The 15,006-nt window shown below is 36.6% G+C and overlaps 5 protein-coding genes across 10 annotated transcripts; 2 read left to right on the top strand and 3 right to left on the bottom strand.

The window, feature by feature from the left end:
- Positions 1-234: 234 nt before the first annotated feature.
- Positions 235-2,638, bottom strand: LOC129567932 (general transcription factor IIE subunit 1). Its single transcript, XM_055445311.1, has 4 exons — positions 2,214-2,638; positions 1,940-2,096; positions 795-1,745; positions 235-639 (listed from the first exon to the last, which is right to left on the bottom strand). The coding sequence occupies exons 2-4, from the start codon at positions 2,058-2,060 to the stop codon at positions 464-466; spliced, it is 1,248 nt and encodes a 415-aa protein (XP_055301286.1). The 5' UTR covers positions 2,061-2,096; positions 2,214-2,638; the 3' UTR covers positions 235-463.
- Positions 2,639-2,778: 140 nt separating this feature from the next.
- Positions 2,779-10,741, bottom strand: LOC129567928 (nose resistant to fluoxetine protein 6-like). Its single transcript, XM_055445305.1, has 14 exons — positions 10,471-10,741; positions 5,911-5,940; positions 5,735-5,822; positions 5,498-5,635; positions 5,215-5,403; positions 5,084-5,157; positions 4,829-5,028; positions 4,535-4,650; positions 4,321-4,423; positions 4,141-4,251; positions 3,825-4,015; positions 3,553-3,682; positions 3,156-3,488; positions 2,779-3,080 (listed from the first exon to the last, which is right to left on the bottom strand). The coding sequence occupies exons 1-14, from the start codon at positions 10,739-10,741 to the stop codon at positions 2,904-2,906; spliced, it is 2,151 nt and encodes a 716-aa protein (XP_055301280.1). The 3' UTR covers positions 2,779-2,903.
- Positions 6,611-10,116, top strand: LOC129567933 (cAMP-dependent protein kinase catalytic subunit-like). 6 transcript variants are annotated; one of them, XM_055445312.1, is made up of 4 exons: positions 6,611-7,472; positions 7,830-7,994; positions 8,135-8,291; positions 8,400-10,116. In XM_055445312.1, exons 2-4 carry the CDS (start codon positions 7,856-7,858, stop codon positions 9,256-9,258), a joined length of 1,155 nt encoding a protein of 384 aa, XP_055301287.1. In that variant the 5' UTR covers positions 6,611-7,472; positions 7,830-7,855; the 3' UTR covers positions 9,259-10,116. The 6 variants fall into 6 exon arrangements, with proteins under 6 accessions (XP_055301287.1, XP_055301288.1, XP_055301293.1 ...); XM_055445313.1 differs by having other exon boundaries at positions 6,611-6,701; XM_055445318.1 differs by having other exon boundaries at positions 6,640-7,650.
- Positions 10,742-11,019: 278 nt separating the features above from the next.
- LOC129567938 (40S ribosomal protein S10b) lies at positions 11,020-13,197 on the top strand. The gene is made up of 4 exons (XM_055445326.1): positions 11,020-12,074; positions 12,464-12,661; positions 12,737-12,977; positions 13,093-13,197. The coding sequence occupies exons 2-4, from the start codon at positions 12,465-12,467 to the stop codon at positions 13,126-13,128; spliced, it is 474 nt and encodes a 157-aa protein (XP_055301301.1). The 5' UTR covers positions 11,020-12,074; position 12,464; the 3' UTR covers positions 13,129-13,197.
- Positions 13,198-13,495: 298 nt separating this feature from the next.
- Positions 13,496-14,918, bottom strand: LOC129567936 (transcription elongation factor S-II-like). Its single transcript, XM_055445323.1, has 3 exons — positions 14,778-14,918; positions 14,005-14,620; positions 13,496-13,918 (listed from the first exon to the last, which is right to left on the bottom strand). The coding sequence occupies exons 1-3, from the start codon at positions 14,844-14,846 to the stop codon at positions 13,668-13,670; spliced, it is 936 nt and encodes a 311-aa protein (XP_055301298.1). The 5' UTR covers positions 14,847-14,918; the 3' UTR covers positions 13,496-13,667.
- Between the last annotated feature and the right edge of the window lie 88 nt (positions 14,919-15,006).

Here is a 15,006-nt window from a genome sequence, read left to right on the forward strand (position 1 = left end):
ATATTTGGTGGAAAGAGTCGTCTTTTCGATTGATTAGTACAATTAAAGTGTCCAATCATATGAGACACATTTTTTGTTCCATCGCATACATTTCTTACCTGTTTGCAGACGATCAGACGTCTATTGACTTTATAATTAGATTCGCAATGCCCATATGCATCTATCTTAACCTTGTTTTCCATACATCATACACACAACCTGCAAATCGTATTAAAATAAACAAAATCCGCATTGTTGATTTATAATTCCATATGCTCGAGTTCCATCTCGATTTCGTTTTTTTTTATTACTTCTTTTTTATATTTGTTTAAAAAATCGATCTATTTTTCAGTTTTATTTTCTTCTTCCTTCTTTTTATACATTTACAACTAGAACTGATAGTTTTTATGAGAGAACAACAATTCACACAGCAATTTTGTGTTTCGATAGGTTAATAAATGGATCGTAAAATATGCGTAAAAAATTAATCGTACATGTGGCTGTAGCTCTCTTGGAAAACTTGGATGTAGGTCTCTTTTTCTTGGGGCGTCATTTGGGCAATGATTTCATCATTCACCTCATCAAGTGGTATCGGTTTACCAGCAACAAACACGGTTGGCTCATCACTATCCGACTCTGTATCGATCACATCAACATCAGCTGGAGGAAAAAATTATAAAATGCAAGAGAAAAAACAACTCATTAATGGAAATATTGAGAAGATAAAAAGGACCGCAGCACTTAAGCAAAAGTTAAGATGTTTATTGAAATTAGATAAAAATTGTCGGAAGTCAAAAGAAGTTTTGGCCACTTACGAATTTGTGCGTTTTCGATTTCTTGTTCATCATCACTCGAATCACTGTTATTGGTCGAAGCGGCCAACGATCGAACGGCTGCATCGTTTGTATTCCCTTTGCCCGGTTGTTTTTCGTGCTGCAGCAGCACCGACATAATATCTTCATTGTCTTTGCGTCCTCTTGATGCGATAACTTGTGACGAACTTTGCGCTGCTTGCTGTAGCGCCGAGTCAGATGTATCGTTGGCATTCTCCGACGTGACAATTGTACTTTCGGTCATCCAAATTGGCCGTTCTTTCGTTTTAACCATTTCCATTGGATTAGCATCGCCAATCGTAACATCCACACGAGTCTCTTCAACGGCAAAGCCTTGGTTTCGTGTTGCCTCTCCCGACCATGGTTCACTGCCATTGGCCGCATTTCGATTGTCCGAACGTTTGTTCATGCCGCGAATCGTTTCAATATCCACCGGTTCGGGTTCGAGACATTCGGGCGCTAATTTGATATTTTCGGCCGTTTTCAATAGTTCAAAGAACGATTGCATTTGCTCATTAAATCTAGCTAACATTAACCGTGAGTCTTTTTGTGGCAGTGCCGATGCATCTTCTTCCACCAAACAGCTGCAGTAGGTGCACCGAAATTCTGAGGTTATTTGATCAAACAGTTGATCGGCTTCCAAATCGGTGAATGTTTTTTGGCAATTCACACACTTGAAACTAGCTCGACTAGTCGCATCACGCTCAGTCGTCTCCATACGCTTTCGCATCCAGTCTAATTTGTATTTCACTACATTCACCAGTGTTTTGTAATTGATAAAGTAATAGGTAACTTTAGCCGCTTTGCCATCGGGACCAGTTTCCATTTTCAATCGACCTTGGAGCAATTTGTCATTTTTCAATATGGTGATTCGGGCACGCAACTGCTTTCGATCGAAGTTCAACAGATCACAGATGTCATCTTCTTTCATACCTTCATTTTGGGATGGTGAATAGAAAAGGATGAGTTAGAATCGATTGGAATCATCGCATTTATTACACAAAGTTGGAGTCGGGGGAAAGTTGTGTTATTCTAGTAATATTTAGATTGTTTTTGCAAATGAAGCAATATAACTGTATTATTCAATGCTCGCAAAGTATCGCTTTGATTGGCTTGGTTTGGCTTACATGGATTTCGAACAAGCATATCAACAATGAGGGCATCTTCGATTGAGTAGAATCCTCTCACCACGAACCGGGCCAGTTGCTTCAAAACACTGGGAATTTCAGTCAAAAGCTGATCCCCCATCTTGTCAGCTACGTTGATATTTGCTAAATCCTAAACCTTGAATACATCAGAAACAAAATGCAAAAGTTACTTTCTCTTGAACTAAATCACAATCTCACAGAAAGTTTCGTTCTTCATTAGTGTCAATCAACGAATTGAAAAAATGGCTCACACCTAAATAAAAGCACCAAAAATTTATAATAGGGAACAAAATCGTCGAAATCCACGTAATTTTTACAATTTCATCGAGTCAATTGATATGGATATTCTTGTTATTGAACTCTTGTCACAGAAAAATCTATTTGTGTTTGCAAATGTTAGCAACAAAACAAAATACCGCGTTTGTACTATATCAAATGGTCTTTGAAGATGTCAGAATTTATGCACGGTTTTCGAAACCGGTAGGTAGACACTTTGTGTATACCATTACACACTCATATACACACCCAGTCACACTGTGGACACCGCTTAAATAAATGCGCACAACTTGAACAGAAAAATGCAAATTGATCGATACTTGAGATGAATGTCATTTGAATTTGACACATTTTCAATTGAGTCATTTAAGCAATTTATTCGGTGCAGTCCCATTAAATTTGTTGACGAGTTCACAAATAGAAGTAAGCCAAACACAATTTTCCCCGAAAATTTGCAGTAGTAAATCCATCAAAACGTACAACAGATGGCGCTGCATCTGCAAAAAATCTTCACTTCACATAATATTCAAACACTTTGAAACTTTTTGTTTATTTATTTATTTTTTTTTTAATTTTCTTTGGTTTATTTTTCTTTTATTTTGACATGGAATAAACCTAAATATAGAATAAAAATTTGTTTGGCATAGTTTTTCCCTGTGGTTTTGACTTACGATGATGTTTCAGGTGCTGTTGGCGCTTGTGTGCTAGTTGTTGGCATTAAATTCAAATTTTTCTTCGGACCGAACATGAGTTTCTCAAGAACAACAATTGGTGATTCCAACGCGAGCGATGCAATTATACTCAATAATGTAGCAGCAATGATATCACCAAAGAATTTGAAAAGCTGTAAAATGCATCAAAAAAATTTTAATCCTTGTTTTCTAATATCTGTCGAAATGAATGAAAGAAAATCGCTCACAATGGTTCGGCCAGAGAAGATCAATGGCCTGTGTGTGCTTGCGGCAGTCATCAACATGATAGGCATATGCACCAAATAAATGGCATACGTTAATCGTGCAAATGGTTGCCAAAATTGAAGCGATAGGAACCAGTTGACCGGGCCACCGTAGCCTTTGACGCAGGCATAAATCACCAAACACAAGAAGAAACTCCAAAGAACACGACTGACTGGTGTATAAATGGCCGACTCCATTGGAGTGCCTTTGTGATCCATTTGCTGCAATTCATACGTATAATAGGCGAGAACACCAAAAATAGCAGCCGATACGACCCAATGAACCAAAACACGAATCTGAACATGTTTAAAAATTTGTAATTTCAAGCAATTCAATATGTTGTTGCTGACGGAAGCTTACCGCATGCCATCGCTCTCTTCTTCCATGTATTTTGAATATGAAATAACCAAACATAACACCGACGAGCCAAGGTGACATACGAATATGTGTTGGATAGTATGTTAAAATAAATGTTTCATGAATATCATTTCTACAAGGAAGAAAATGTATGTTTGATTAATTGATCAGACATTTTCGATCAGACAAACTCTCAATACAAAAATTGGAAATGAAAATTTGAAAAAGAAATTGTCATTTCAATTTTAGCGTGGATACTTCTGGAGATTTCTTACTTTACATTCAAAACTTGATTGACCAGTTCAAAGTGCACGTAGAGCCAATACGTCCAACCCACACAAACGCCAATCAAAACGCAAATGATCGCAATCATAAAGTATCCAAAATGATACAGCAAATAGCCTATCAATGGTGCGAACAAAAACAATTGCATATCCACTGATAAATACCAGGTGTGTGACAAACACTAAATGTTCATCATCAAAGAGACAGTCAAAGCGTTGTGCATTAAATTCAAAAAATAAGATTTAAAAAATGGGTTAAATTATGTTGTGAAACCGAAAATTGTGTATATACTGCTGTTATACTCACGATTACATCGGGATTATAATAATTTTGGATATACAATAGTGATGACCACCAATACTTATCGCAGTTGATAGCATTTAAAATGTATGACCACCAAAGTGGGCCGCTTCCGATCTTGAAAATGACGTTAAAATCAGATTATATACATTCATGATGTTGATAGCAAATAAATGCGTTTATTACCCTTCTGAACAGAGTCAAACTGATGATTATGATAACGGCTAATAGCGGTGTTAGACGCAGGTATCGATGAACGTATATCATAAGGTAATTTGCTTTGCCATCTCTAATCTCAAAATTAATGAAATTTCAATTTAACTCGATTGAAAAATTCGTTTTTTTTTTGCTTTTGTAATTTTTTTTTCAGAAACAAATTGGTTTTTTTTATTTGGCTTACGTTTTATTCAAATGTTTTAGCATTGACCATGTAACCAAAAGGCCAGATAGAAAGAGAAAGGTGTCCACTGAAAATGGCGCAAGCAAAAGAACGGTTGTCGAATAATGTGATGCCCACTGAAAATTGATTGATATTTTCATTTTTTAACGATTCGATCCATATACGGTTATAAAAAAAAAGATCCATTTTCAATGATTTTAATCCAGTTTTGAATGAAACATAAGAAAAACACACTCATTCCAGAAGCCAGCATACATTTCATGTTTTTGTTTTAATACGAATGAAATTGTTTACCTCTGGAATGTATGCGAAATTGAATATCGGAGCAAGCATTGTCATAACGTGAGCATGAGCATAGATCACCCATAGCGCTGAGAATACGCGAATTCCATTCAAACAATCCATTGTGTGCTCCGATCTGGATCGTTTTGTTGCAAACAGTTTTCGGCCATTTGTGTAAATTGAAAATGCAATGAGAACTGGCATCTTTTCCTCTGAAATCAAAAGAAACTGTAAATTCTGTCTGTGATCGAAGAATATGAAATTTACCGTCTCTTCTGGTTTTAGCCAAATCATATATCGTCGATGAGATCATGATTACTCCCAAGAATAGAATGAATCCTCTATATCGAAAAAATAATTTCAAGAGGGGAAATTGATATAAACTCAAGACGGCTTACAGAACAAAACAGTCGGCAACATCTAAATTCCAATTGAGGTCCTCTTTAACATGGCATGTATTAGGTACTATCGACACTACTGCTTTGTCTCGGAAGATTCTTTTTTGTATTGTCTTGAACAAACGCTCGATTTTTTCTTGTGTACATGATTTTGGAACACAAATACCAAAGTTTAACCCTAACATATTCCTGTAAACAAAAACGGAATCAACCAATTCTGATCGGTCAAATGGTACTTGTAACGATTTTGTTGTGATGTTCTATGATTTAAGTCTGAACTCACGAAGTAGTCGGCACAATTTTCGTTTGTGGTTTCGCTCCATCATAGCCACTCATTGTATCGACCAGTGACTTCATTCTGCTTTGAATGAAGTTCTTTTGGTTTGGCATCAGCAGGTCATCTTTCGATAAACGAGCAAGGCTGAAAAATAATAATTGGTTTTACATAGAATTGGCGACCATATTCATTTGTATCGCTTAAATAAGTCCATCATTTTTTTTGGTTGGTTTGCTTTCGTACCAATATCGAGGATGAAAATGTTCGGGCTTATCAATATTTAAACATTCATCGAAATCGCCAAGGTCATACATATTACCACGCAGAATACCTAATCAGAGAAGATTTATCTTGATTATACACAGATATGATGAAATTGGACCGAGTGCAGGCAGCAAAAATATTGTACACAGGCATACCTGATGGCAGTTTTCCCCACGAATCAAACACTGAAATAGATTAAACACACACTCATTCATCGTTGATTGTTTTTCTGTGCAAATTTTATTTAAATCAATATTTGAACATAAATGTATGTGTAAGTTCACACATCATTTGTTCAAAATAATAAAAAAAGACATAAAGATACGGGCGGAATTAATAAATTATTCTAGCTTTGTTGACATGTTTTGAATATTTTTCACAACGATTTCGATCTTGTTATTGATTTTGATTTGAGTATCAAATTTCATTGATCATCTTTGATTTTGTCTCATCCAAAAATTGAAATAGGGATTTTATCGCTCTGGAAAAATTGTTTTTTTAAACAATTTCCGCCAAACCAAATCGCACAATGAAAGAATTGTCAACGAATCAATGGGATATAACAAAAACATGAATAAAAATCATATTAAAAATTGAAAAAATTTCGAATAAATAAAAAAGGGAACAAAAACCAAGCTCTGGTCTTATTTCCAACAGAAAAGTTCCAATAGTTCGATGAAATTAATTGAAACATTTTCAAATTATAATTTTTTTTCTTCAATTTTTCACGTCACATTCAAAAAATTCATAATCAATATAGTTATCAGTTTGAGCTATTGTACTAGATTGCTCAAGCCATTGGTAAAATGGTCGTATGGTGGCGCCACCATGCATCGCTTGGTAAAACTTCATTAGTGATACGGATGTTTGTGTGTATTGCAAGTGACGTTCATTTTCCCACCAAATAATTTGCTCGGCATTTACGATAATCACCAAAATATTTCGGGTAAATCTTTGAAAAACCATAAAAACTAGTCATAATTTTGAATAATTTACATCAATTCATGTGGATAACTAAAAAAATCACGGTAAAACCGTCGAAAAAAGCATAGTGATTAACGCACACAGACAACGGAAAATCGATTCAAATGAATGAAATTGACTGCTTGCGCCACCATTATGAATAAAAACGCTTGCGAACTACAGTGGAAAAAAATGCTAGCGTATACATAAAACCACCGCAATGCGAACGTGCGTTTCTGACATTTTATTTATTTTATACGGAGCTGGGTATTCATTTTACATTGATGAACGTACGCGCTTCGGTCGAAGTACACAAAAAAAAATTCTGTAAAAAAAAATTCGGAGGCATCATTGTTGATGAATTAAGTGCGAAAATTGTGTGGATTTCGATAATGTAAACGAATCCGCATCGTTTTCACGTTTTACGGACAGTGCAAGAGGTTTTCATAAATCGGCGTTGATTTCTGAAACAGAGCGTATGTGTATTAAAGAAGCGCAAAGTGTTTGCGTTTTGCGGGCTTTCGATTTCATTGAGATATAATTTCCACACGGCGTTGAACAATCCGTGTTTGTATTCAGTTTAGTTTTTTTTTTTCCTGCTATTTCGGCCCGCTCTTCGCATTCGGTAAATTAAACATTTGCGATTGTTTTGATCGAGTGCATAATTGTGTGGTGGTGTAAATTTCGGGACGAAGAATTCATTTTTAGTGCGGTATATACTTCTTTTTTTCAAGTGGAATCAAATAAGTAAAGTGTAAGCATTGGTCGTGTAGCCGTAGTTCACTGTACGACACACACGCATTGTGTGTGCTATTAGTCAATAAGCTAATCAATAAGGAGAAGTTGAGTTTTGTTTTGTTTTCTCTGTGCAACCAAACGACACACGAAAATTCAGCGCATTTAAACAAAAAAACACACACACACATATGAATGTATGGAAATTATGTGCAAAGCATAAAAAAAGAAATTTAAACCAAACGAATGAGAAAGAAATGCATAATTTTATATTTGCCACATGTCATATGTAGAAATTGTTTTTGCTTTTTTCGACAGGTTTTTTTTTGTTCTCTTTCGTTTTATTAATTGGCCATTTGCATTCGATTTCATGCAGGCACTTGTGTGGAAGGAAACGTAACCATGGAAAGTGAAACATACCGCTTTATTTCATTAATTGAGAAACATCCCCAATTATATAATAAAAAGCATAAAGATTTTTTGCGCCAAGACATTCGCAATACAATATGGGACAGCATTTGCAAGGAGATGAATTGGGATGGTGAGTTTAGTATTTTAAATATACACATGAAGCATTGCTAGTAAAAATTGTGTGGAAAGACCCGCCATTTTTTGACATACTCAATTGTTTTTTTTTTGTCTGTATTTGTGTCGTCGTCGTCGTCGTCGCTGTCGCATTAGATACCAACAAGGCAAAGAAGAAATGGCGCAATCTTCGTGATAAATTCGTGAAGAAAAGGCGCCGACATGGCAGCGGCTCCAACTCGAATGAGGACGAAAGCCAACGAGAATTCTACAATAGCCTAATGTTTCTGGATGGGCATGTAAACAGTCGAAAGTGAGTAGAAAAACCAAACTAAGCAAATATGAAAAAAAATCAGAGTGTAACACCAAAAATGAAGTAATACAATTTGCCATTGGTGCTCTTGTTTCTCGTTCAATGTAGTGCTCGTACAAGTCAGGGTCAGACGACGTCTGGATCGACCACCAATACGGTGATAAGTACAACAACCACCACGCAGCAGCCGCAATACGTGCAAGTCAGCACCAATCAAATACCAATCGAGCACATAAACCTGGAATATTTGTCCGGTGTCAATGTCACCGAAGACGCTCAATGTTTACTCGACATTTCTAACAATACGAATGCCATAGCCAATCATCAACACCCTCCGCCGCAACCGCAGCAAACTCAACAAATTCAAACGCAACCGCAATCCCAACAGCATCAAACCCATGGCCAACCGCAGCATCAATCGTTGGCTGCCCAGCACATTCAACAATTCAAAATTGAATTTCAAGATCAGCTCGAAACGAGTATGGACGAAAAGATCAGCTTGAATCAGGTATGTCATCAGGAAGGCGAAGAGGTCATTGTACAGCAATGCGAAGTGGAAAATGCTACATACGATGCACAAACGCATACATTGACCCCAACATCGACCACATTGGCGCCGATACCAACGGCCATACATCGTGCGCACACCACCAATTCGGGTCCGAAAAAGATTTATCATCAAGTCATCAACAGCAACGGATTGATTACCACAAATCAACATCAGATTGTTACGGCACAAATCAAGCGGCCACGTATTGAGGTCGCCGATCAACAGGACATTGGCGAAGCGATCACCGCCGCCGTTGACTATTATAAACAGCAAACGGCCATCGCTGATGCCGATGCTGCATTTGCCAAATACATTTTAGAGGAGCTGCGCGAAATGAACAAAAAGCGCAAAAATGAGTTTAAACGAATGGTTACCACTTGGCTAACCACTGAAGAAGATGACGGACATGCGGAATGACGAATGCCAGTACGGCAACGTCGATACCGATGATGAATTTTCCTTTGATAAGGAAAATATAAACACACACACACACACACCCACTTAACGAAAATAAAACAAAAAAAATCAATGGTTACACAAGAGTAATTTCTTTTTTTGTCGAGAGAAACACACACAAAATAATATGGCGAGCAGTAATGAATGGAGTGAAATAATAAAAGAATGGAGAGGATTCAGAACATTTTTTTTTTCGTCGAAGATAAGATTTGCACTAAGGAGTTACGTTGCTTGGACTTGGATGGGCACGATGCGTTCGGACCCAAATCGCAACGGACATTTCTTTTTTTAATTGTATTTTAAAATTCTTTTAAAACAAAATATCCTTTGAAACATTATTTTTATGTATGTCATAGTAAATTTGCATTGTGGAAATATATATAGGCTTATGTCTCATAAAACAAAACCGGATTAAAAAAAAACACACACACACACCATAAATACGAAATTGAAATTGTAATTCACACATAAGCAACACGTACGAACCCACACCGAAGCAGCAGCAGCAATTGAGAGTCAAAAAAACAAACTCACATACAAACACATATATACACTCAAAAACACACAGAGAGAGAGACCAGGACCCATGGAATAATTTGCATCGATTTGAAGGATGCAATTTACCAATGGAACATAGAAAAAATAGCATGAGAAACATAGATTTCTAATTGAGCACATTTTAGAAAAAAGTGTATTTTTTCTATAAATCAAAATTTAAGAGAATCTACTTTCACATCATGTGTAAATTCTGTAATCGTCTTGTTAAAGAAAAGGAATCAAAATAAAAAAAAATACTTAAAAAAAGCTACAAACAGCAAATACACTGTGTGTTCGCTCTCTCTCTCTCCCACTATCTCTGCGTTGCATTCATTTGGATTAAAATCGTTTTCGAAATTGCATTTCGATAATTGTGTCAGACGAATGCGAAATCCAATTCTAACCTAGGTACATCTTAGATTGTGCGTTGTTATCGTCATTCAATCGGAGATACTTGAACGTCGATCAATAGTCGTTCACAAGTGCAAAATCATAAATTAACCCTTTATCGTGACCAAGTCGACCACACAATGACTTGCTGGAAATGGACATGTTTTTCTCTCAACAGTTTAATACTCGATCGTTCACAGCACTTCAATGAAAAAAAAAAAAGATCGACTCAAAATATTTATTTACCTCGAAAAGCCCAGGGTTTCTTCTTCCTCAATCCGTTAAATATACGGAGAAAATCTAGAAAGCATGGACTTTTGCCGAACAAAATACGATCCGTTGAATTTGTTTTCCGGTCTTCTTGATCTGACTCCAATCGAATAGCTTCTTCTAAATAACGCGGAAAATGAAGAATCAAATCCTCAGCGACTTCCAAATATGTTCCATTTCCATCAGCGGACGTAGATACCACCAATAACACGACGCCAATTAAGGCAAACAAACCGAATTTCAACATCTGGAATTTTTTCAAACACACAATTTAAAGACCAACTTTTAACAGTTGTATTTATAACGATCCGTCGCACTTAATGAACGATGTTAACGGCTGGAAGTTCTATTGATACTGTTGCGTATCCTTCCATTCAGCGGTTGTTTTATTACACGCGACTTAGCACTTTGGCTACCTATTGTTTGCAAGACATACAAATTGGTAGAGAGTAAATTTCAATTGATAACGACACGACAGAAAGTACATTGCATGTAAAGTATCTGCAAATGGAGTGAGATTATATACGAGAATCGTATGTGTTGCAAATCAACGGTGTGTGTATTTCGGGAGTCATCTGTTTTCTTACAACATCAGTATTTCTATATTTGTTCATCATTTGTTACCGTTTGTCGGGTAGAGAGAGAGAGGGGGAGAGAGAAAGAGGGGGGGAGAGTAATCCATAACAAAGAGAGTAACCAGAAAAAAACAGTCAATCGAAAATGACGTGCCTTATAGTAAAAAGAGATTTGCAAGTAGTAAACACGTGCAAAAAAAAATGTCTATCGATCCCGTAGATATGTTATAGTTTAAGCGCCTGTTTATTGCATACCTTGTCGTAGAATTACTTTTTATTGGGTGAATTCCACTATCGATGGCACATTGATACAATGACATTTTTGGCAGATGATTTACAACTCGACCGGTTAATATATATATATATGCAATAAACAGGTGCTTAAACTATAACATATCTACGAGATCGATAGACATTTTTTTGCACGTGTTTACTACTTGCAAATCTCTTTTTACTATCAGGCACGTCATTATATATATATATATTCAAACATATTGAGAATAGCATTTCATTGACCTAACTTCAGTTGCATTTTTTTCAGTCTGCTAATCAGGTCAGATGCACCGCAAATTCAATTGCGAAAAATGCGTTCTTTAAACTTTTTGAAGGAAATCGTTGTTGGCAAATAAAAGTGATAGAAATTCCCGATAATTGCCTTTTTTGCAAACGACCGAAGCATTATGGCTATTCCATTGTATTTTTTTTTCTTTTTTGATCTACCAGAGAAATTGAAAAGTTAAAAAAAATCGTGTTTTCCGATTTCCGTTTTTTTCTCTCTCGATTAATAATTCCAAAATCAAATCGGAAGAAGAAACGCATTTACCAAGCGCATGATTCAAAAAGTGAAGCGCATCGAATTCCGCAGATGCCACACAGATGGCGCCATCAGTGCGTCACGGCGAACATTGACACATTGCTTGTCGGCGAAATCGTACTTCATCTTGAATTTTACGGCAACTAAACTGTCTCTTTTTGTTCCGGTGTTCAAACATTATAGAACGCAAAGTAGGTTTTTCTCTGAATAAAATCGAAAAAATTCCTCATCATCACGTAATTAAATGCATCAAAAATAGTATCGATTTAACGGGCAGACCACAAATTTCTATGATAATCCATTCGATTGGCGAAATTGTGATAGTTTTAAGATAATTTTAATTTAAAAAAAAATTCTTTGGTCAGTTGATGTTATAGTGAATGTTTCAAGAGGCAAACTACTATGGTTATGTTTTTGTTGTACATTAAATGTGGTAGATAAATTTTCGGAAAATTTGTGTGGAATTGAGTAGTGTAACGTGGTTTGCTGTTATTTTTGAAACTATTTGATGTTTTTTTTTTCGGTGACATTTCAAATGATTGTCGACATTTTACTAATACGAGTGTGTTTCTCATTGCAGAATGTTTATGCCAAAGTCGCATCGTGTCCAAATCTATGAACATTTGTTCAAGGAGGGAGTTATGGTTGCCAAGAAAGACTTCAACGCACCAAAACACCCAGAATTGGACGTTCCAAACTTGCACGTCATCAAAACCTTGCAATCGTTGCAATCCAAAGGCTTAGTCCGTTCACAATTCGCATGGAGACATTACTACTGGTAAGAAACAATGCATACATGTGAATGAAAATGTCAGTGGTTTAATTGGATTTTATTTCATGGTGATAATTTCAGGTACTTGGAAAACGAAGGTATTGAATATCTCCGCTCATACTTGCATTTGCCATCGGAAATCGTTCCATCGACATTGAAACGTGCTGCCCGTACCGAACAAGCCGCTCGTGCTCGTCCAAGCGCTGCTCCACGCACTGGTGACAGCAAAACTGGCGCTGATCGTTCAGCATACCGTCGTGCTCCAGCTGATGGACCTGACAAGAAGGGTGATGTCGGTGCTGGAGCTGGTGATGTCGAATTCGTAAGTTTGCTGACTTGAGATTTTTTTTTCTCCCGCTCATTTTTTTTCTACTATTGACACATTCATTGTGATGGCATGATTAATGACTAACGTTTGACTTTCTTTCTATTTGCAGCGTGGTGGATTTGGACGTGGTTCACGACCTCAATAAACTAATGGTATTCGAAACCAATAACACTTGATTAAAATAAAGATCAATTTCTATTGAAAAAAGATTGAACATGACTGCGTTTCACTTGACATCCAATTTTGAACAGTTCCCTTGACGGTATTTATTCAGTTACTTAAAGCGAGTTTCTGAAACGCTTCATCGAATTGCAAAGCTTGCCATGATTTAAAGAGTGGAACAAACACTTGACATTTATCTCCTATTCATCAGGAAGAGATATCCTAATGAATGGAATTGATCATTTTCTTCTGAATTTCGGCTAAAATTGAAACATAATCAAGAAAAGAGGTAAGCATCAGCCTAAATCAAATGAAAATCAAAAGAGAGGTACAACAAAAATCGTTTCAAATATAAGGATAACCATCAAATAGATATATATTTGGTGTAAATGACTTTTTCCACAAGTTAAATGTTAACAATGGTACATAAAAATTGCGGTAATCAACAATAATTGAGATTTGAAAAAATAAGGCGGAAAGAAAGTGAATTGCATTGTTGTTTTAATTGTATTTGAATGTATCTTAGCAGAACTTCCAGCGATTTCCGCACATGTTGCAAAGCACGAACGTTGTCATCGGTTCATCGGCCGATCGGGTTTGCATTTGATTGTATGTACAGTTGCGACCTTTGCATTTGCCGCATTTCAACAAATCGGTTTTGGTTCCTTCAGCCGTGGCCAGTTGCGCGTCATTTATCGCTTCTTTCACGAATTTCTCGCGCACTTTTTTCATTTCATCGCTTGCCATTTCTTCTGGTGTCATTTTGGCCAAGACTAGAAGAACAAATCAATCATGGTTTATCAACCAATAAATTCCAAATTGAGAACGAATAAAAATAATGTTGATCAATAGAGACTACCTGCTGCAGTGATGGCACCAGACACATAATTGTCACGTAGTGTTGGATTTTTGGCGTCTTTTAAATTGGAGACACGAGATCGAACACGATTTTTGTAGCGCATGTCGGTGTTCCTGAATTCGGCATAAATGCAATCTTCCAATTCGTCAGCCAACTGTTCAGCAGTTTTGAAGGAACCTTCTTGTATATCACCATCACCTCGAATGGCTTGAGCCAGCAATTCACGGCATTTTAGTCGAACAGCATCGGTGGTTGAACTTGCTGACGAGTTGGATTTGTTGCCATTGCTCGAGCTGTTCTTCGATTGACTCCGGTCCGAGTCACCCTTGTGAGAATCCGATTTCTTGTGGTTGCTACTCGACGACGACGATGATGATGATTTCGAGGATGACTTTGAACTTTGACTGGAGCTCGACGAACTTTGACTGGAGCTCGACTTGCTTGCTGGCAAATATTTTTTCCAATTTTTTATCAACGTTTTGCTCAAAGAAATCACCTCTTCGTTGTCACAAGTTTTCCGCAATTCATTCACAGTCATTCCGATTCGTGTTTTTGTCAAGATGTTCAGGTCGATCTTAAGATTTTTCAACGTCTTCAATAGATCCAACGCTTGGTCCTGTCGAATGATACAGGAGGTTAGAAAATCATTACAGTTAGATTTTATAGATTAGAAAAGTTTATTAAGCATTAAATACTTGATAATCAACTGTTCAAAAGTCTTTTATCTGTTGAAAAACTTTTGGAACTATGGCATTGGAAAAAAAGCTACTCACCGAACCATTGTTTGAGTTAATTTTCACCAATTTTCTTTGAATATCCAAAACTTCGTCTTCAACACCCATGATGCTTATCAATTCAACGAAATTTGCGTTTCGTTTTCGTCACAAAATCACTTTTCCCTCCGTACAAAAATAAATCGTGTATCGAATAAAAGATACCAGAAAAATATGCCGATTGCGATTTGACAGCGGTCACCAGTTAAACTAAAGCAGTAGTGCGCTG

This window comes from Sitodiplosis mosellana, unplaced genomic scaffold, assembly GCF_009176505.1.
Source record: "Sitodiplosis mosellana isolate CC-2019 unplaced genomic scaffold, AAFC_SMos_1.0 Smas_scaffold_13, whole genome shotgun sequence".
Lineage (NCBI taxonomy): Eukaryota > Metazoa > Arthropoda > Insecta > Diptera > Cecidomyiidae > Sitodiplosis > Sitodiplosis mosellana.